The 22,542-nt window shown below is 44.2% G+C and overlaps 1 protein-coding gene across 1 annotated transcript in view; it reads left to right on the forward strand.

The window, feature by feature from the left end:
• Positions 1-22,542, forward strand: part of AHRR (aryl hydrocarbon receptor repressor) — a 136,864-nt gene that overhangs the window by 30,720 nt on the left and 83,602 nt on the right. Inside the window, exon 3 of the mRNA XM_090039083.1 lies at positions 10,879-11,060. Within this exon, the coding sequence (XP_089895209.1) occupies positions 10,879-11,060 (182 nt within the window). The remainder of the gene's footprint in view (positions 1-10,878; positions 11,061-22,542) is intronic.

Below are 22,542 nucleotides of genomic sequence, written 5' to 3' on the forward strand. Positions count from 1 at the left end.
TGCTTCTACTAATGCAGCCCAGCATGCTGTTAGCCTTCTTGGCAACAAGAGCACACTGCTGTCTTATATCCATCTTACTGTCCACTGTAATCCCCAGGTCCTTTTCTACAGAGCTGCTGCTTAGCCAGTTGGTCTCAAGCCTGTAGCAGTCCTTGGGATTTTTCCATTCTAAGTGCAGGACTTTGTCCTTGTCCTTGTTGAACTTCATGAATTTTACTTGTGCTGGTCTGAGATGGCATTAAGCCTTAACTCAGGGATGGGCAAAATACAGCCTGTGGGCTGGATCCGGCCCGCCAGCCCATTCTATCCATCCTGCAGGGCCCCTAAAAATTTTAGAAAATTAATATTTATCTGTTCCTGGCTGCCTGTCAAAGATGCCAGGGGCAGTAGGACCCAGAGGAAGGCACCAGGACTCAGCAGCCCAGAAGCAAGGCTCGCCCATCCTGGCCCTGGCCCCAGCCCACTTCTACCCCCTCCCCTGACCCAGAAGCCCTGTGCCTAGCACAGGCTTCTGGCCTGAGCCCCTGGGGCTGTTTCAGCCTCCCTCCCCCAGAGAGGGAAACTCAGATAAGAGTCGGGGGGGAGGGAGACAGGAGAGGACCATGCAAACAGCCCCGGTCCTCAGAGCTGGGCTGGGTCAGCTCCTGCTGAGTTCCGTGGTCCAGTCATGCAGCCAAGAGCCATGTGGTGCTGGAGTGGTCAGCAGGAAAGTGGGGAAATGGCAGCTACAAGTACAGGGGAGTGGGAGCAAGTAGGCATATGGGGCATAGTGACAGCCCATGCCAGTGGGGCCCAAAGCAGGGCAGCAGGAGCGTGGGGTCCGGCACCAACTGTGCTGGAGGTGTGGCAGGGGTCCTCTGCTCCTGCTGCCCCACTCTGGGCCCTGTTGGCACTGGCCTTGGTACACTGGCGCAGGCTCTGCGCTTCCACCCAACTGTTGCTGCACTCTCATGCGCCCGCTCGCTCCCACTCTTCCCCACATGTAGCTGATATTTCCCTGCCTTCCTGCTGGCTGCCAGCTGCTTCAGCAACATATGGCTCCTGGCTGCATGACTGGACTGCGGGAGCACAGGACCTACACCAGTACCCCAGGGCCAGGAGTGGGAGGGTGTGTGTTTTCATAGAGTGAGTCCCATATGTACACCCCAATATCCACATGCACACCCCCCTCACACTGCCATATACGCAGACCTCCACACCCTGTCACACACGCCAGCCACCCTCCCACCTCACACACAGCCTCCCCACAGACTCCATTCCCATCCACACCCCACATATCTACATACACACCCACATGTTTCCACACTCCCACACCCAAACTCCCATACCCACCCCCATGTCCCTGCCTCCACCCACAACATACAAAAGTAAAACATGATTTTAAGCTATTGTGTAATCACCTCTATATATACTACAAAAACACATGTAAATCAGAACAAATATATTTTTTGAAATCAAATTAATGAATGTTGTAGATGTTTGCTTTTTAGAATATCATTTGTTATTTTTGTGGTTCCAAGATGGCAAACCCCTTGCTGGAAAGAGTACTTGTGGGGGCAAGGGGAGGGACTTCTGATGGCAAAGGTCAGAGGTTAGGGGGCAGGACTTGTGGTCATAAGATGGTGACCAGGGGGCGGGGCATCTGTCATGGGGCAGGGCTACCTATATGGCCCTCAACAGCTTGCCAAAACTTGGTAAGTGGCCCTTGGCCCGAAATAATTGCCCACCCCTGCCTTAACCTGTGACTGCTCTGAAACTGTTCATATTTAAGACAGTCTGATGTTCCACAGATTTAGGATGGTTTAAAGGTAACCTATAAGAGGAACCAAAGTATTGAGAGGGCAGCCAGAGACTGGCCAGAAGAATAGCATACTCTTCAGTGAGCTCAAAAAGTCTTTAAAAAGATGGAAACCTGGCTCTATTACCAGGGATGAGGCCAGAAAGGTCAAGTCATGAATTGAGATGCATAAGTCAAAAAAAAAGCATTATACAACTATTTACAAGTAATAAGAAGACCAAAAATAGTATAAGCCCCTTACTAAATCCCTGATACATACCAAGGAATGATGCAAGAAGGTTGAAGTATTTAATTCCATTTTTACTTCACCTACCACAAATCAGATCAGAAGACAGCATGGATAGGTGACAAGATTATTGGCCCAGAGTAAGTAAAGAACAAGTTGGAGATTATTTAGAAAATCTAGATGTTTCAAGTCAGATGAGCAGGACCAGATGAGATTCATCCTAACATACTCAAGGAACTAGCAGAGCCATTGGTTATTCTTTTTTAGATTAGATTTTCTGTGACAAGGTGTCAGACTCTAAGGATGGGGGAAGAACAGCATGGGTGCTTCTACGCAAGACATTTATTCCAGTTGCTTAATTAGCTCCTCATTACAGTATCTCAGACAGCTCAGTATCTATATGTAGGGCCCTATTAGATCGCAGGAAACTACTAAAATCTAGGCAGGTTAGTACTTGTAAATATTTTTGTGTGCAGCAATGCACATGTAGATGCTGACCTGGCTGGCTGGGGCATGAGGGTCCTTCAGTGTGGGGGCTGCCTGAAAGCTAGCACCACACTGAAGCACCCTCATGCCCCAGTCAGTCCCTCTGCAATACATTGAGCCAGGTTGGAGGAGCCCTGGGCTGGCAGGCTGAACCCCCGGGTTCCCTGCCAGCTTGAGCTGCTCCGACCGGCTCAGTGTCCTGCAGTGCCAGATCCATGTTCAAATGGTACACCTGAGAGCAATGAACTCCAGCGCAATATGCCTTGGAGTTTATTGCTTCAAATTAATTACATGTGTAGACACACTCAGTGTGTGATATACTGTAACTTCAGCAAGGTTTCTGACCCTGTCTCCAGTTACCTTCTCATTAATATGCTCTTTAGCATATTAGAGGAAAATTTCCGATGCATAAAACTTCGAAAGAGTTTAACAGGTTAGAATATTTTTGATGCTATGGATAGCTATTTGAAATTTATGGGTTTATCTTGTGAATCATATAGGCATTGGCCACCTAACCATGCTAATATTGTACAGCACGCTCCAAAGGGTCTCATGGCAACCTAGTGTGCTGCAGCAGCCTGGTTGAGCATTACTGGTCTAGGTGGATCTACTGTAAGGTGGATACATAATCGGTTAAAACATTGTGCTCAGTGCATACACGTTAAGCCACTGATAATTAACTGGGGGGACATATTGAATGGGTTTCTTTTGGAGTTTGTCAAGGATATGCTAATATTTAGTATCTTTATTACTGATTTGGAGAATGAGGTTGAATGCACAGTTAGCACATTTGCAGATGACACCAGGCTGGGTGGAGATCCAGATGCCATGGAGGATCAGATTTAGATTCAGAGTGACCTTGATAAACTGAGAAAATGGTCCAAAATTAGTCAAATGAAAAACACTGATGACAATTCTTGCATTTAGGATGAAATAATCTCATACACTGTAAGCAGGTTGGGATATCTGCTGCCATGCAGATAGGCATTGCCTCCTTAGGAGTCATTCATACAGGCAAAACAGTAGGCCTTGAATAGACTGATAGGCCTGCAGCCTCCCTGCCAAGCATTGTTTTCTTGGGAGCCCCTCAGCCACAACACAAAACAATACTCCTTGGTCCAAGCAAACAAATAAATGAGTAAACACTAACTTTCAGTCTTTCTTCAAGCAGGAAGTCCTTTAGCCCTGGCCTTTCTTGTAGGAAAACTCTGATTTCAACCTACCTTACCTGTCTACAAACTACTTCTTTCCCCAGTTTGAGTTCTCCCTACTTGGGCTTTTAACTACCATCTAATCACTCACAGCTGGAGCCCTACCCCAGGGCTGGCTGCCGCACATAAAGGGCCAGACCACCCAGCTACATGCACAAACTGTGGATTTAGGAGTGACTGGCCAGGTTGCAGGACTGCAGAACAGTGCCTAGAAATTGTAGTGGAAAACAGAGACATCTGCATGCCTCAGGAGAATGATTTTATTCCTATAACTGGGCTATTTGGAGACTGATTCTACTTCACCTGTTAGGCATGTAAATGCACATAGGTGCCTAAGTGCAATTCAGTTCTGTCCTATTCAAGACCCTGAACAACTGTTTCTGCAAAAGGTGCCTGGGTTCTCTTCCACTGTTATTTTTGTGGCTCAGTCTTAAGGGGTGGATGACAGTGTATTATAAAAGTACGGGTGTCTATGAATGTGCTCTGGGGTGGTGGTGGGGAAGGCATTTTAATTCGAGTGGCTCTCAGGAGCCATTCTAATTAAAACACTCTCAGCGTTTTGTGTATTCAGCATCCTACACTTCAAAATAGCGGCAGGGACACTTTTATCTAAAGCTTGTACAATGAGCCTTAGTTAAAGTGCCCCACTGCTGTTTTGAAATGTGGGGACTTTGAATACGTATGATGGCGAGGCTGGTGGAGCATTCGAATTAGATTAATCAAGTCTGCTTTGATGCATTCTAATTAAAATGCATCCAAGCAGGTATCCTGCACATGTACAAGCACTCTATATGACTAATAGATTTTTTGAGACTTGTGCAGGTTGAAATAGAACCACACTTAGGTACCTAATTGATGGAATAGAATCTAAATTGTAGTGCCCGGAGTGGGTATTAGAGTTTCTGCTATATGTTAGTTGGGTAACTTAGTCACAAGCTGTACTTTAGTCACTTGCTAGGTGAAATAGAATTTTTACCCAGTCTTCTCCCAGAGACGCAAGAGATTAGCCTGCCATACTTGGTTGTGCCCCAGATAACATGTGAGATTCAGTTCATCTCCCAGCTGTGATCAATTACATACTTCAGCTATTCCCTCTTTTTTGCCACAAACAGCTTTCAAACAAGCCATATTAAAAGTAGGTCTAGAATAACAAGTGTTGGCACTTACTTTGCCAATTCAAACACATGGGAGTGAGCTGGTTGAAAATTTTCCATCAGACCTGTTGCTCAACCAGAAAATGGGTTTTTTTGATTAAAGGAAATATTTTGCACAGCATCTGCTGATTTTTTTTTTTTTTAAGACATTTTAGTAAAAAATCAAGTACCTGAAAACCAAAGTTTTTTTCAGTCCCCAAACCAAAACAGATTGGCTTAAAGCCATATTTTTTTAATTTAGAAATATCGCTGTGATACTTGATGGGAGTTGTCATGCTGGTTTTCTTTACTATGAGCCTGGCATCCTAGCCTGGCAGACTTTTAAAAACCTTTGGTCCAGATCCTATGCTGTCTCTAACATGTCTAAGTCTTTGCCTCTCCTAGCCCAGAAATTATGCTTTCATCATGTAAAATTCCAGCTTGATGAGAGGAGAAAATCATTAGGGCTGTGCGAAGCTTCAATCCCTGATTCGATTCAGTGGAGATTCGGCCCGATTCAGTGGCCAGATCTCCAAATCCGAATCAAATCAGAGGACCCTTTAATCTCTCCGAACTGAATCGCAACCCTCCAAATTAATTCAGAGGGATTTGGAAAGATTCAATGTTTCAGACATAGACACGTATTTAAATGTTTTTTCTACATATCTCTAGGTAGCAGGCTGCTCGTGAATGCTGCAATGATGGGGCACATAGAGCGTCCCACCAGAGTGTGGGGGGCTCCTCAGTGCATTCAACAGCAGGCCTGGAAGTGGACCAGAAGCACTTTTGGTCCACTTCTGGGTCTGCCGGGGAACACACAGGGTTGGAGGGCTGCACCCCCTGGCTCAGCGACTGGTGCCTCCTGGGTCTGGGAGGCATCCGGGGTACTTCTGGTCCACTTCCGGTTCACTGCCGAGCATGTGGGGGGCCCCCCCCGTGCTCCTGTGGGACGCTCCATCCACCCCACCATTGCAGCGTTCACAAGCCACGCCTGGTACCTCGAGGTATGTAGAAAAACATTTAAAGCTGTGTTTATGTCCAAACTGCTGATTCTCCGAATCAGCATTGAATCTTCAGATTCGGATTTGGCCGAATCAAATCGGGGACAGTGGTCTGAATCAGCGGGTTGAATCACTGTCCTGATTCAGGCCAGATCCGAATCAAATAGCTCCCATTTTGCACACCCCTAAAAATCATTACAATATGCTTAGTAAACTTTTACATTCAAGAATGAAAATATATAACAAGACAAATAATGATGAGAACATCATTCCCTCTTCTTTTACAGGGAAGATATTTGTCAAAAATTGTGCATATCTGGGCATCATCAATGTATGAGCTAACTGGAACACCAGTCACATTAATATCTCTTTGAAAACCACTCCTTATGAATGGCCCCAGTATATTCTCACTTAACTTGAATTTAAAAGCCTGAATGATACATTTTCAAGCCATGTGCCTTGACCATTTTTTTCATTAATTCTCCCCATGGGCAGCTAACATTTCAAAGTCTGATCAAAAAGAGTATGGAACTGGAACATTTCCAGTGAATTTATTATGCCACATATTTAATTAATCCATGAATTTGTTCTTAAAGGGTGATACCTTGCACATGCTTGTATTCGATGCCGATATCCTGGTGCATGTCCACGAGAGGCCAGCGGGGGAGGTTATGCTTAGGGGCAACCAACATGGGTTCATTTGAGGCAGGTCCTGTCAGACCAACCTGGGGGCCTTCTATGACCAGGTCACAAAATCCTTAGATGCAGGGTCAGCAGTGGACGTAGTCTTTCTGGACTTTCAGAAGGCCTTCGACATTGTCTTTCACCCAATTCTCATTAAAAACCTGGGGGACTGTGGTGTCGACACCCACACAGTCAACTGGGTCGCTAACTGGCTGGAGAGTTGCACCCAGGCAGTGGTGGTGGATGGGTCATTTTCAACCTGGAGGGATGTGGGCAGTGGGGTCCCCCAGGGCTCAGTCCTCAGGTCCACACTGTTCAACAACTTCATCAGTGACTTGGACAAGAGGGTAAAAAGCACCCTGTTCAAATTTGCTGATGATACTAAGATGTGGGGGGATGTGGGCATGCTAGAAGGGAGGAATAAGCTGCAATTGGACCTGAACAGGTTACAGGGGTGGGCGGATGAGAATAGGATGGGATTCAACACCGACAAGTGCAAAGTGATGCACTTGGGGAGGAACAACCGGCACCATACCTACAGGTTGGGGAACTCCCTTCTCGTCAGGGCAGAGGCAGAAGAGGACCTAGGAATCATCATTGACGCCAAGATGAACATGGGCCGGTAGTGTGGGGACATGGCCAGAAAGGCCAACCATACCATGTCATGCATCCACAGATGCATCTCAGGCAGGTCCAAGGAGGTAATCCTCCTCCTCTGTGCGACACTGGTCAGGCCTCAGCTGGAGTACTGTGTCCAGTTCTGGGCGCCGCACTTCAAGGGGGATGTGGACAACATGGAGAGGGTCCAGAGGAGGCCACTCACATGATCAGGGGGCAGCAGGGCAGGCACTACGAGGAGAGGCTATGGGACCTGAACCTGTTCAGCCTCCAAAAGAGAAGGCTGAGGGGTGGATCTTAGTGGCCTGTTACAAACTAGTCAGAGGGGACCAGCAGGCAGTGGGGAAGTCCCTGTTCCCCCGAGCACTACCAGGAGTGACCAGGAATAACGGTCACAAGCTGGCAGAGGGTAAATTCAGATTAGACATCAGGAGGCGCTACTTCACGGTCAGGGCAGCTAGGATCTGGAACCAACTTCCAAGCGAAGTGGTGCTGGCTCGTACCCTGGGGGTCTTTAAAAGGATGCTAGATGAACACCTTTCCAGGGTAGTTTGACCCCAGCGCTCTTTCCTGCCCTGGCAGGGGGTCAGACTTGGTGATTTGCTCAGATCCCTTCTGACCCTACCAACTATGAAACCTCCCTGCGAAACTCAGGAATCACATACAAATTCTAATTCCTACTTATTGCTAATTCTTACACAGAACATTTTGTTTAATTCCAGATGAGGTTATAAATATTTGTCAGTTACTTATAGAAGAGGACTAAAAATGTAATAATTAAAACTCTTTCTCCAACACTACATTTTTGAGCTTCACAATTTGAGTGACTGAGAAACATAAGTAGTATGATCATTGATAATATAGCAATAAGATGCTGCAATTAACTTTCACTCTACTTTCGTTTCTCTACCACCCAGAACTTCATTTTCAGTAGATACAGAAACAGTCCTTTCTCCGCAGCCTTTGATAAGGACCTAGGGACATATAATCATCTATTTTAGTCCTGTGTGTTTGGAGGTAACTATTTATCCAAGGATTCCCCAAAATAACCACTTCAAACCCTTATACACAACTACAAGGCACAAAACTGAAAACACCAAAAACACCTTACTATCTGCCATAGGCAAAAACGAGAGAGATAAGGACACTAGTGCCGTGCCAAAGCAATGATAGAAAAATAATTGGTTAATATATTTTCAGAGACACCTAATTAGGACCATTGCTGCTGCACTATAGAGGAAGCCAAAACCTGCAGAGTTTGTGAATCTGAATTAGGGAAAACTTCCTTGTTGAACCCAGATCTTGGGATGAACAAGACTCTGAGTGGAAGAGCAAGACTTTCCATCTAGGAACCTCTGAATTTTCTAAGAGCAGACAGGAATATCAATGCCATTCAGTCAAATCTCACCACTTCTTGCCGTAGCATTTGCTGTGGCCAGTGCTGCAGTACTTCAGAAGAAGGCAAAACTGAAACAGAAAAAACAGGAACATTCATGACAGGAAAAAAATCCTTCCTGGCTTCTACAAATAACCAGAATTAGCCCTGAATCATGGAACTGCTAGATGCTGACTACACCAGACCTCTGTACCCACACACAAGGACTGCAGATACTTGATTCCACATATCACAAATGCAGATTATTGAGCTAATAGCTCCTTATCTTATCATGTCACCTCTTCCATAAACTTATCTAGTGATTCAGGTGCTTTGTTCCTACTACTTTGCTCAGAAGACCATTCCAAGACTTCCCACTTCTGATGGCAATCTTCTAGGTTAACTGCAGACTGTTCAGTCAACACAAAAGAAACTTATCATACCTATGACTTCCAATCATAAATTATTCTTTCAACTTTTTCTTTCTTTTTTGCAGGCCTCTAGTGTCTGCTACATGCCTTTAACATTCAGCCAAGGAAAATCTCTTAAGCTTGGGAAGCGCCTTTTCTTTGTCCCAGGAAATTCCATTCAGCTGTTTCCACAAACGTAAACCATTACAAGGTGCCATTCCCCTTCCTGCACTGGTGTCGCTTAGGAAAATTTTGGCAGCCTAATAAGGTAAAAACTGAGCGTGACCATTGTGAGGTTGAGCAATGGTGGCAGCACATACTGTATTGCAATTTCTGGACACAGGCTCTGACTAGTTGAGCAAGCTACCCAGCACCTGGACTATTTGACACTCTTGGAGTACCATGTGAGGCCAAAGGGCCCCCCTCCCATTCAGTTTTGAGTGGCAACCTTTTAAAAGGAGCCTTATTTCATTTGGAATGGCTTTTGTTCTTTGCTTGTTTTATTTTTAATTAGTGTAAAATAAGCATATTACGGCCTTCACCAGAGGATTTATTTGCTTCTCTAGCAAGTAAAGGAAGGAAAGGAAGGAGGTGGCGAATTTTTTTGTTAAAGGCATTATGAGTTGGGTACCTGCAAACCCTGGCCTACAGTCAGACTATGGGTGGGTTTGGGCTGGAGGGGAGGTGGCATAAAGAGCTACTGTAATTTTGTGTGGTGCCTTCCCAGAGATATCAAGGGCATATAAACTCCCATAGCAGCCTGTAACATGACTTAAAGGATTTGATGATCACTTCTCTAGCTTCAAGGTTAGTTTTGCTTATTTAAGAATATGCCAAAACTTCTTTGTGATTTGATCCCATTCTTTTATAGTAATACTTCTGGAATTGGCCTGTAGTGAATTCATAGTGTTGTAACTAAAGTTGCCGTATTTTGGCCTAACCTCTAATTCTTGCTCCATTGAACTTCTCCACAGCCTTCCATTTGATATGAAAGGTCTCCAGGTTGATATGATATTTTTGGCACATTTAGAGTAAATTGATTCATCTGTTTTAAGTTTTTTTGGTGCTGAAAAATTCATGCTTTAAATTTTAGGAAATAAATCCAGTTTTTTGTGGGACCAATTCAGAAATAAAAAATGGCTTTACTTTTCTCTCTTAATCCATCTTGTGTTGCTGACTCTTTTCTGAAGTTCCTTTCTTCAAGCATTTTTTTTAAGTGTCAAGGAATGTTACAGAGATTAAAAACTTCAAAATGTTGCTTTAGGAATAGTGTTTGGACTGTAGGTAGAGGTGCAAAGTAGACACAAACCTGACTGTGACCCTTGTGTCACAGAATGCAAATGCATGTTGTCTGCAGGTACATAAAAGAGTTCTTAGTCCTGGCAAGGAAATAATACCTCATACTATTCCCTGGCCCTTTTGTGTGCACTAATACAAAAAGACCCATTTCTTAACCATCCCGTGCACCAAGCAGGGTTCCATTTGACCCTTAGACTTTGATTCATTATGTTCACTGATTAAATATTTTCCCCCTGCTGCTCTCTCCCATGCTGACACTATGGGGATGAGAAACAGAATTTTATAACGTGTTAGGAAGTGGGAATTGCACATCTTTATCCCAATACATTTGTAATGCACTTCTGAGTAGAAAAGATCATCTCTTCACCTATTTCCTACCGTGAAGCTGGAGATGGGGACAATGTTTTAATGCCTTCGTATGCCGAAGATGACCAAAAAAATGGCAATTTTTTTAAATAACTATGGTAAAAGACAGATATTTTAGAATTTACCTAGAAAATAATCTAGGTAATTACCTAGAAGTAATTATTTTACACTAATTAAAAATATGCATCTTTCATCAAGTGATGGGATGTAGATGTCATAACATACTGCAAGAGGTATAACAGTAGATAAATAATCATTTTTCCACCCACAGAAGGCCTACAGTTGGGAATGAAAAATCTAATCCTTCAAAGAGACATAGGGACCGTCTGAATGCTGAATTAGATCATCTAGCCAGCCTCCTGCCCTTCCCACCTGACATAATATCTAAATTGGACAAACTTTCTGTCTTGCGCCTCAGCGTCAGCTATCTCCGAGTCAAAAGTTTCTTTCAAGGTATGTCTCTTAAATATATACTGTCAGTTAAACGTCATGTATCTGACTACCAAACATTATTATTGCATTTACTCACATACCGTATGTACTTTTTCACTCAAAAATCAGCCCTCCAAAATCAGGGTGTGTGTTTTAAGTAAGGAAGCTGATATATGCACCAAAATGGAGGTATGGGGATTCTGGAATGGATGCTGGGTCCTGTTCTTCCTTTCCAGCTGCATGAAGGAGGAAGGGCCAAGTTCAGTTTTCAGCATCACTCACCTGCTCCCTCCAGCTCCTAAACTCAAACTTTAAACCTGTCACAGCTGCTGCCGAATTGGCACCAGCCTTTGAGCATTCAGCCCTGATGAGCCCATGCTGTAGCAGGGAGGACTGGCATGTGGTATGCAAGAAAATACTGTATAAGAAACACATACAGAAGGGGTCAACAACCTTTTGCTGACCTTTCCCTTTTGCTGCCATGGACCAGAGCTTGTGACTCAGTCCCCTGGTATGGACCAGAAACCTTTGCATCCATGAGCACCCAAGGGCACTTGTACACATGATGCCATTACCATGCACACATGATGACAATGTCATTTTGTGTGGCTTAATGGCATCACAGTGTACACGTGCAAGAGTTTTGGAGATTTAAATGAATTTGCTTCATTGCAAACTGCAATGTTGCAGCTATCAGCTCACTCTCTGGCCACAGGAGAGGCAGGCAGGTTCTGCAGAAGAAAACGATTGGGCCCCTCACCTCTTCTGCTTTCAGCAGGTTCCTGCGGCTGGCTTGCCCCTGGGGTGATGGAGGAAGGCAGCAGGAGAGTGACTGGGTTTGCTGGCAGTCGGAGAAGGCGATGGAGATGATGCACAGGGCACTGGAAGCCCAGTTCAGCTCAGGGAAGCGTTGGATCGGGTGGCTTTGCCTCCAAGCTAGGGTAGCACCCGGCCAGCCAGCGGCCAGCCTGGACTTCCACCATTTCTGCCTCCTTGTCCAGCTTCCAGCAAACCCAGCTGCCCTCCTGCTGCCTTCCTGCACTGCCCCAGGAGCCTGCAGAAGTGGAGAGGGTCCCAATCCTTTTGTTTGTTGTTTTTGGGTGGAGCTTGCCTGCCTCTCCTACAGCTGGTGGGGGGAGGGGGGCGAATTGCTGGTGGGCTAAGTGGCCCCTGAGCTGCAGGGCACTTCAGTCCTTTCCTCTGCAGTGGCATCAACCCTAGGGCCACCCAGGCTGGCTGCTAGTGAGCCAGCTGCTGCCCCAGCTTGCAGGTGGGGAACAGTTGGATTGGACCAGGTGCTGCCTCCAAGCTGGGGCACCACCTGACCATCTAGCAGCCTGCCCAGGCAGCCCCAGGTGGCATCATTGCCACAAAAGGGAAGGACCAGGATCCCTCACAGCTCAAGGGACACTCGGCCTGCTGGCAGCTCACCTTCTGGCTATGGGCAGGCTCCAACTCTAACAGAAAAAAAAAAGAGAGGATCAGGACCCTGAGGACTAAACCCCATCATCTGTACAAGCGCCCTAAATCACCTGTGCATACCCCTTGCCTCCAATCCTTGGTAATGCTGCAGCAAGGGTGAGTGAAGGCTCAAGAAAGCAGCAGAGAAGGCTGCAGAGGAAGGCACAGTGGGAAGGAACAGGCAGCACAGAACAGCTATATACCACCCAATTCCCCATGCTACCCCATCTCATGTCAGACCTTTGTGCTCTCAGGCCATAGGTTGTTGACTCTTGATCTAGAGTTATTATAACTGAAACATATTTAAATTATATAATTTTCTCTGTTTTACAATTTATTTACTTTGTGTGTGGCATACCACTTTGGGTATCATTGGTTTTCTTCATGCTGCTTACAAGCAACCCCCACTTAACACTGTTTCACGTTGCACTATTTCACTATAATGCTCAGTTGAAATTGATACCTGATTTCACTTAGCAGTGAGCATGTTGTTTTGTTATAACGCTCGTGGTCACCATTTTGGGTGACTAAAAACAGTTGTGGTCACCATCTTGGGCTGTCAAATACTTTTGGTTTCGCTTAACACTCGTTTCACTTAACACTCAGTTTTTCAGGAACCAATTAAAAGTGCTAAGCAGAGGTTGCCTGTATTGTTTTTTCTTGCAATGAGGGGATGAAGACATATTTTGGAAAGGAGAAAAATGTCATTGTAAAACCATATAAAATTAGGAGAGGAATTTGATGGATATGTAATATCTGAAACTACTTTTAACACACTTTTTGCAACTGACTAGATTTCAAGTGGATAGTATTCCCTTAAGTATGCAGCAATAGTAAAGCAGTGGGGTTATATTACCCACATTTACTGTATACCCAACTGAGAATAGGCTTTCATGAAAAGCCAAAGGTATCACTTTCTTTCAGGATAAGTGAAATCCAAAGTATCAAGTGTTATTAAATCTATAATGGTCTACTCTTTGTTTTTGTAGCTGTCTGGCATACTGTGTAATCAAAACCAAATGTGCATGTACAGATGTATATAATAAGAATTCTTCCAAATTTTCAGACTGTTCTAGTTTCTTCTAATAATGAAGTGTTTGGGTATTCCACCATCAGAAATTATTACCTACAGAAGATGGAATATAACACTGTTAGGTTGCCAAGAAATGTCAATCTGAAAACCCAAGGAAATAAAGCATGTGCATTATGCTGCTATTCATCAGATTCTCTTGAATGCCTACAGTATGTCAATAATGAACAAACTGAAACACGAGGAATCAGTGACTGCTTTAACTGACTCTTTTAATTTACTACTGCAAGCTAGCAGACAATTGCTATCTCTTTCATTGTTGTCACTGTAGCCTGACAGATCTTTTTCTGGGAAACTATGGTGCCTGACAGGACCCAATTTAATATAGTTGTTGTATTAAAATGAGAACAGTTTATGGCAGGCACCTTATGGTCATGAGAAAGATAATGGTCCAGATTATCATCCCTGGTGTCTACAAATGAATGTCCCAGCACACCCTTTTTGGGTGAAAATGAGTGTTAGGGGAACTTCTTTTTGGATCCAGCCCACTGTGGGCCCTGTGATATGCAAGTAGGGAGATGAAGCAGGACAGCAGAAGACATATATGAACTATGTGTACACTAGGGATATACTCCCTTCTCCTGTAGCCTCCTTACAGTCAATCTATTACAGCACCAAGCCACATTACCTTTTTTAAAGAGCCTTTTCACCAAAGGTCTCAAAGCAGAGTTGGAGGTCTCAGACCCAAAGCAGAGATACAGGGCCTGTGTCTTGATCTGCCAAATTTAGGAGCAATATAGGTTCCTAGTCCCAAATGAGCTCTTGCTCTCAAATAATAAAGCCTTCCTATGGTTCAGACAAGGGAATGATCTGGGATGTTAATGGTATTTTGTCCTTGGTGGAAAACCATAAGCGATCATTGAGAGCAAAGCCTTTTCAGAAATCTACAAGTAAAGTAAATAACCCATAATTATTTAATTGCTTTGTATCTACTTGTACCAGCTGTATTTGTACCAACATAGTCAAGAATCATGATTACACAGACTAGGACTCAAGTTGATAGCATATTATTGTTCTCTAGAGCTTTCCTTAGAACTGTCTCCTAAACCCTATGAAACCGTAAGAACTGGATGGGTAAGCAATGATGAAAATGATCTTTTGGGTTAACTTTTTGTATTAAAAATGGTAATTTTAGAAAACTCAGTCTACCTTTGCTGATGCTATCAGCAGACTCAAATGTCTATTACCTAAGAAAACTCAGACATACAGTGAATCAAAAGGAGACACGCAGTTTCTAAAAAAACCAGATTCTAAACCACTTAAGATATTGCAGGTTAGCATCATCACTGAATTACAACTGCAGACCTGTAGGAATCCAGCACACATGCCAAATCACTAGTCTAATGGTCTCCATAGATTAACTTCTAGGAACTGGATTATGAGCTCTTAGGCAGATCACTTGCAGCGTGGTCTCAACATGAAGCCCTATGTAAAGTATATTATACCAGACTAGTCTGTAGTTGATAAGGTATGGATAGCTATTGAAAAGCTCATGATAAACAGGAAGTCATCCCCATCACTGTGTGGGTAGAAGCAAGTGTTCTTGACCATGACTACAACTAGAGGCATAAAGGATCTAACATTTCTAGTTTCTGCACACGTTGCAGATGATGGTTGCACTCCTTCATTGTGGAAGCATGATAAAATGTGCATCAGTCCTCCCGGTGCTTTTCTCATCTGACTAATATAAAACATCTATTCCAGGAGTTGGGAATCTATAGCTCACAGGCCATATTTGGCCTGCAGAGCCGTTGGATCCAGCTCAGAGGTGTAGGACTTCAGTGGTGTTCAGTGGCAAGTGTTTCACCCTAGTCGTGGCAGGGAGAAGTCCTGGAAGTAGGCATTTTTTCCCATGCTGATGGGGAGAAGTGGTGGCAGTCAGGTAATAGCACCTGCACATCTGCCTGCCTCTGAACTGAGCTAAGTCATTCTGGCCTGCATCCAGAAAAGGTTGCCAACAACTAGTCTATTCTAAATGTTGTTTCAGGCAGCCAGTTCTGTTCTGTGCTTCATGTTTCAATAGACATTAGTTTATTTGTTCCTCTCTTCCAGCTGGTTTAAACAAGAGGGATATGTAGGCCAAGTCATTGCTGGTTTGAGGGTCTTGCTCTTCCTTTCAGGATCATATCACTCACTAAATTTGGTCAGGAGGGAATTTTTCCCATGGTCAGACTGTCAAGGACTGTGAGACTTTTTGCCCCCTTCTCTAACATGGGACAAGAACCTTTTTCTAGGATATTACAAGTATATGTGAATAAACTACTTCCCTATCATTGCAGTGGCAAGAGACTGAAAATGCTTTCATCTCCCCTGCTTTTACCTGTGACATTTTTTAAGCCAGGGGCCAGCAATTTACGGCCTATGGGTTGGATCAGGCCTGTTAAATGATTGGACCAGGTCAATGGTGGCATATGAGAAGGCAGCACACAGCTTGGCCTGGCATGTCCCCCTTCTTTGCCCTGCAATGTGGCACTGATTTTGTCCCTGCCCACTGCCATTGGGGAGGGTAGTGGTGTCTGGCAGAAGGAGCAGCAGGTGGCCTGGGGACTAAAGAGGGAGACACTGTAGAGAGAAGCAGTAACCCACAGTGGTGGAAGAGATCAGCAACTCACAGTTGCAAGCAACAGCCCACCAATCTAAAATGCTACCAAACCCTGTTGTCATGGGTTGTTGGTGTTTCAGGTATTGTGCCTGGTAGTTCTGTGTGAGGATTTGAGGTGAAAATCTTTGAGATTCCTTAAACAAACGGTTGCCTGTGAAAGCAGGGAACTGAATTTGATCACCCAAGAAGCCCTTTGCAGTCTTGTGTTCATAGACTTGGCTGTCACCAGCAAATTGAATATATTGAAGCCCACGGGGCAGGAAAAAAATCACCCTCTAGGATCTTTCAAGGGTCAGAGTGGGTACACTCAAGAAGTTCTATCCATCCCTCGTCAGGGCTGCACATGAATCAACAAATAACCATTAAAAACATTGTACAAATCGAAAAGAGTCGGAATAACCACAGTGAACCAGATTCTATTCCACCTATAAGGCACAGATACACCTAGAAGTGGGTTTAGGCACGTAAGTGATTCTGTTCAGCTCAGATGCATTCATTGCTGCTCTGTGTGACCCCACCCAAATATGCAGGGAAGGAATACAGCAGCCCTTTGGACATTTTATAGCCTGGACTAAGATTGTGGCCCTAAATTTTTAGAAAACAGAGAAATATTTAAACAGTCTAATTCTGAAAATCTGTGTCAGGTTGTGCTTTCTATATGCTAGTATAGAGCCAGGTACTATTCCACTTCTTAGGTGGGGAAATGGACATAGGTAGCTAAGTGCAATTCTTTTCCACCCTTCTCCAGTCCCTGAAGAACCATTCATACAAAAGTTTGATGGGTCTTCCTCCTTTCCACTATTTTTGCAAATGAATCCTAAAAGTCAGATGATAGCATATCACAAAAGATAATGTATTAAGAGATTTACAGGAACATGAACAGGGTGATATAAACTCACATTTTGGCACTTTAGTCCATTTAGATGCCCAATAGGTGGAATGGAATCTGGCCTCTTGTCTTTGTCCACTGCTATAAACACAGGCAGGGACTATATTACTTGTGCATACACGCAGCATGTCACACAGTGTAGTGGGAAAAAATCAGAATAAAAATGAAAACAACAGTAATTTTCTATCTTCTATCTTGGCTCCATAATGGATATCTGAGAACCACCAAGATGCTGTGGCTTCTTTCACCATATGGAAAGTATTGACAGTCCTCATTAATGTTGGACCCAATATTGTGCTTGTTGGCCCTCAACCACACAGCCAAAATAGACAGTGTTCAGACTCAGAGGTTATAAGATGAAGACATTTCTACAACAGCAGTGTGAAGTCTCTGAATGAAATTGATTGAAATTATTTCAGAGAGGTCTCATTAATTACCCCATTGAGGCACTATTTTGTTTCCATGGGGATTAACAGCTTGATCCAAATTGGAATGATTTATTTTTTAAAGTAACGTGCAAATTCTTCATGCAAAGACAATCTTTACTCTCTAGCTGATTGGAAGCAGCAGGAATTTAACAAGCTATTCCCAATGATTCTGCTATGCCAAACTTTTCAAGTGCAATTGCAGAGGTGTCTTGTGTAGAGCCATGGCATCTCTATTTTGTAGACAGTCAAAATCAGCACAAAACCAAGGGCACCATTGTGGCTTTTTTCTTTCACATTTAATCTGCTGTGGCCTGTTATGACAAAGATGATAGAGGGCAGTGGTTCTCAACCTTTTTAGATTCAAGGCACCCTTCCATAACTTTTCTGAATTTGGTGGCACCCCAGTTGAGAACCACTGTTGCACTACCTCAGTTTACCTCAAAGGTTCCTGGGTACTGTACTGCTGCCACCACCACTTTTGGGTGGAATCACCCCACTCCAGATTGGGAAGTGGCTTTGGCAGGAGAGGGAGTTCTTGGATTAGGATAAAACAGTTAAGTCCTGCAAGGCATCGCCTAGAAACACAGGTGCACAGGACAATTGCCCCTGGCGTGGTGGTGGCACCTTGGAGAAAGACAGGAAATACACAGATAAATCTCCAGGCTGATGCTCCACCACCTCCAGGTAGAAGTGCCCCATGCACTTCTGTTTCTGGGAGACACTGTCTCTCCTGACCAGAAGGGGGCAGGGCCCTGGGAAGCATATTGAAAAGGATTTACCTTAGAAAACTATTAACATAATGAATTTAAGGTAACAGAGTTTTTACTGTAAAGGAAGGAATCTCATATTTCTTTAAGTTTCATAGTTTTTAGGGTCGGAAGGGACCTGAGTAGATCATCTAGTCCGACCCCCTACCATGGCAGGAAAGAGTACTGGAGTCAAACGACCCCAGCAAGATGTATATCTAGCAGTTGCAGAAATAGTTTGGAGGTTTTGTGCATGTGTGTCCCTAAATTGGGATCTTTGTGTCCAAGAAGAAGTCTGCTAGGTTAAGAATTGACTCTGTTATGCATTTGGGAAGAAGGAAGGGCATTCAGAAGGCTGTTGATGTGGGAAGGCTGTTGCAATATGGCTGATGGAGGCTTGGAATACTCATTGGGTGAGAACAGGGATTGTCTCTAGCATCTTATCATGTTCTAGTTCCTTGCATTGTTTTGAACACTAAGAAGATAGGTAAGAGTTTGAATTCTTAAGTAAATAATATAGTAACAAGCCCTCTTGTTCTACCCTGGAATCCCAAAACAAAAGCATCTACATTTGGGCAGGCAATTGACATGATGAAAGAAACTAAAAAGGTTGTTTTGTGGTGCATTAAATTGAAGGATGATACTGAGTTAGGGAGATGTTCAAACATCCACACGTCCAGATATAATGAAAAAAGACATAGAGATATTACAAATACAGTTTAATAAAATAGTCTGAGCAGCCAATGTAGAAAATGCATACTAATTCACCTGGGGAAAAGTAAGCCAAAGACGTGAGGTTGAGTAGGAGGGAGGAACCTCACAAACAGCAATGAGGGTAGTGAACCAAGGGAAAGAGTGGTCAGCAAACTGATACTTTGCTTGTAATGGGATTCTTTGACAGAAACACGAAAAAGCCACATGTGAATTTTGGCCTGTATAAAAAGAGGTACTATGTCACAAAACAGGAAGGTTATAATCCCTTTCTGCATAGAACCAGCATGACTACATCTGGAGTACAGTATTCTATTTTGAGCACATGCTGATCACAAAAATGTTAGTACATCTGAGAGGTTTTTTGTGTGTAAAACACACACAAAAAACAATTATAGGGCTGGAAGGAAGACAGAAGAATAAAGTAATCAAACCTACACAGGTTGAACGTGACAAGTATATACGTACCGTGAAAAAAGGATGGACTTCTTTAGGATGTTCCACTTTAGCAGTTGGACCAATGGGAAGAAATTAAACAAAATAAAATTTAGGCTGAATACCAAGTAACACCTTCCACTGGTGATCCCTGCTCCCCTATAACTGACATATTGGGTAGTAGATGCACTTAAATCTATCATATATCACACATGTACACACGCACACACCTCTTGTCTGCACTTTACTTAAAATATTCTGGATTCCTTTTGCCTTTAATTTAAAAAAATGGTACATTTGGAAATTAGAACCTGTAGCCACAGTTTCCAAATGTTTACTATTTGTCAGTAATATGAAATGTACTGTGCAGCTGTAACAGGGCAGGAGGTAGCTATTCACATGTGTGGTTCATACACCACAGCAGTCTTCTTCAGACTTATGAAGCCTGGTCAGTCTTTTTTGCAACATTAGTCTTCCATGAGACTTTAACACCTCTCAGCTGCCACCCCTTGCCTAGATGCTTCTTTCCTTACAGGGAGCAGAACTGAACCCACATCCCAACCTGGGAGTTCCTGTCTTTCCCATTGCTGTACTGCAATTGAGCTTCCTACTTAATTCACTTCTTACACAGCCTCAGGGAAGAACCAAAAGTAAGCTGTTTCAAATTCTTACAGGGGCCTTGCCCCAGGCTGCACTAATGGAGTAGGCATAGGGTTGTTACCTCCATGATGCGTGGGCAAATCAGGGCAAGACAACACAGGACTGCTGTTGCCCCTACTGCAGGAAGGAAATATGCAACTGCTGCTCTAGTGGTTGTGAATATGGCTGGGAAGAAAAGAACAAAGGACTTTGACTGGATAATGGGGGTAGAAGGTTCAGGGGGCCCAATAAAGAAGAGACACAGGAAAGAGGGCTGTGGAAAGAGTGTTTAGCGCTCAGTGAACACTCTTTCACAGCCTCACAGACAGCATCAGGACAGGTGATGGAAGAGAAGCCAAGAGAGGAGGAATTGAGGAAAGGCTGATCAGTTCACCTGGACAAACACCCGAGACAGAGGAAGAGGAGCAGCTTGTAGCCTTGTTGACACAGCCCCATGCTTTAGCTGAGCAGCTGAGTAAAGGAGCCTATGGCTGCTCTTTTTAAAAAAAGAAGAGTGAGGGGAAGAGAAGGCAGGAGCTGCAGTAGCAGTATGTTGCCTGTCTTTCTTAGGGAAGGAAGTCCATTTCTATGATCCCCTATGATCAGGCACATGGACAAGAGAAAGCAGCAGGAGAAGGGGTTTGGGGGCACACCCACAGGGAGTCAGACGAAGAAGCAGAGGAGAAAAGGCAGCAAGGAGGGACTGGACCTATCCAGGTCTCTAAGATGGTTTCAGTGATGGAGGCTTAACTGGGAAGCTCTGCTTCCTGGGCACATGGGGCAGTGGCATCTGCCAAGAGCGGTGGCAGTATCAGCCAACAACTGTAGCAGAGGCTATTTTCGTACTCTCCCCCCACCCAGTGTCAGCGCCAGGGGCTGCTGCCCTGGTCACCACCTGCTTAGTTATACTACTGTTCAGTGGTGTCCTTAAGGACACTACAGGTCTAAGGTGGGGATGGAGAAGCATCTGGCCGAGGTTAGCCTATCAGGGAATCTGGCATTGCAGCCTATAAAAAGGATTTGTTTGACAGCCATGAATGGAGGCCATGGAGATGCAGCACTAGAGAGTCCTCCAGATGGCTGGTCCTACACTGCAACAGTATGAGACAGACATCAAGCAAAAGAGGAGCAAGGTGGTGATATGTCCAATGGAACTGTATAGGATAGAAAAGATTAATTGAGGAAGGAGCGCGGGGTGGCTTGAGGCTAGTGTTAGAGGGAAAATATTGTGGTAAGACTGCTCTATACAGCAGTGACCATCCCACTCTGGAGTGAGATGGATTGGTAAGTGAATTAGTGATGAAGGTCATAAAATTTTATCCCAAGGACCGTGCAGCAGTGATTCAATTGTCTGAGTCTTGACAGATCAGTTTGTTTCCAGATGATTGATTTAAGTAACACATTTTGGAAGATCTATACAAGGGTCAAAGATTTGTACAAGGGACTTGGGAAGGTTTGGTATCAATTCTGTTCCAAATCAAAAAAGAAACTACTTTGCTTAAATGATTGAGACTCCATGCCATAGTATTAACCTGCGGTGAAAAGATATTTAGCTGGCTGGGAGTGTTTAGCAATTTGTATGCCTTTGTAGTATGCTTGACTAAATCCTAGGCAAATCCAGAGCTTGCTCTATGGTTGCATCTGCACGAGACGCTAACTGCTCAATAGCCTAATTACACTGTGCAGTAGCATGCTGTGCAAAACCTGTGCTAATACACTACTGTGCAGTAGTATTAGGCTACAGCACAGTTAGCATCTGAAAAAACCTGTGTACCAGTGCTACTGTGCAGTAGCTCCAATTCCTGCACATTCATTTAGTACTTGGTTATCCAAGTATTAAACTTAATGTGCAATAACTTTAACTTCTGTATGAGCACTCGTGGTGCTCTGATGTGATGGCAGAGGACTGGAAGAGGGCCAATGTGGTTCCCATCTTCAAAAAAGGGAGGAAGGAGGACCCGGGGAACTATAGGCTAGTTAGTCTTACCTCAATCCTGGGTAAGCTTTTTGAGAGAATTATTCTGGCACATGTCCATGAGGGGCCAGCAAGGGAGACTATGCTTAGGGGCAACCAACACAGGTTCATTAGAGGCAGGTCCTGTCAAACCATCCTGGTGGCCTTCTATGATTAGATCACCAAATCAGTAGATGCAGGGGTAGCAGTGGACATAGTCTTTCTGGACTTTCGGAAGACTTTCAACACTGTCTCTCACCCCGTTGTCATTAAGAAACTGGGGGACTGTGGTGTTGACACCTACACAGTCAAATGGGTTGCTAACTGGCTGGAGGGCCACACCCAGAGAGTGGTGGTGGATGGGTCATTTTCGACCTGGAGGGATGTGGGCAGTGGGGTCCCCCAAGGCTTGGTCCTCAGGCCTGCACTGTTCATCTTCATCAGCAACTTGGATGAGGGGGTAAAAAGCACCCTGTTCAGTTTTGCTGATGACACTAAAATGTGGGGGGATGTGGGCACATTAGAAGGAAGGAATAGGCTACATTTGG

The sequence above is a fragment of the Crocodylus siamensis genome, chromosome 3 (assembly GCF_052110815.1).
Source record: "Crocodylus siamensis isolate JL-2025a chromosome 3, ASM5211081v1, whole genome shotgun sequence".
NCBI lineage: Eukaryota > Metazoa > Chordata > Crocodylia > Crocodylidae > Crocodylus > Crocodylus siamensis.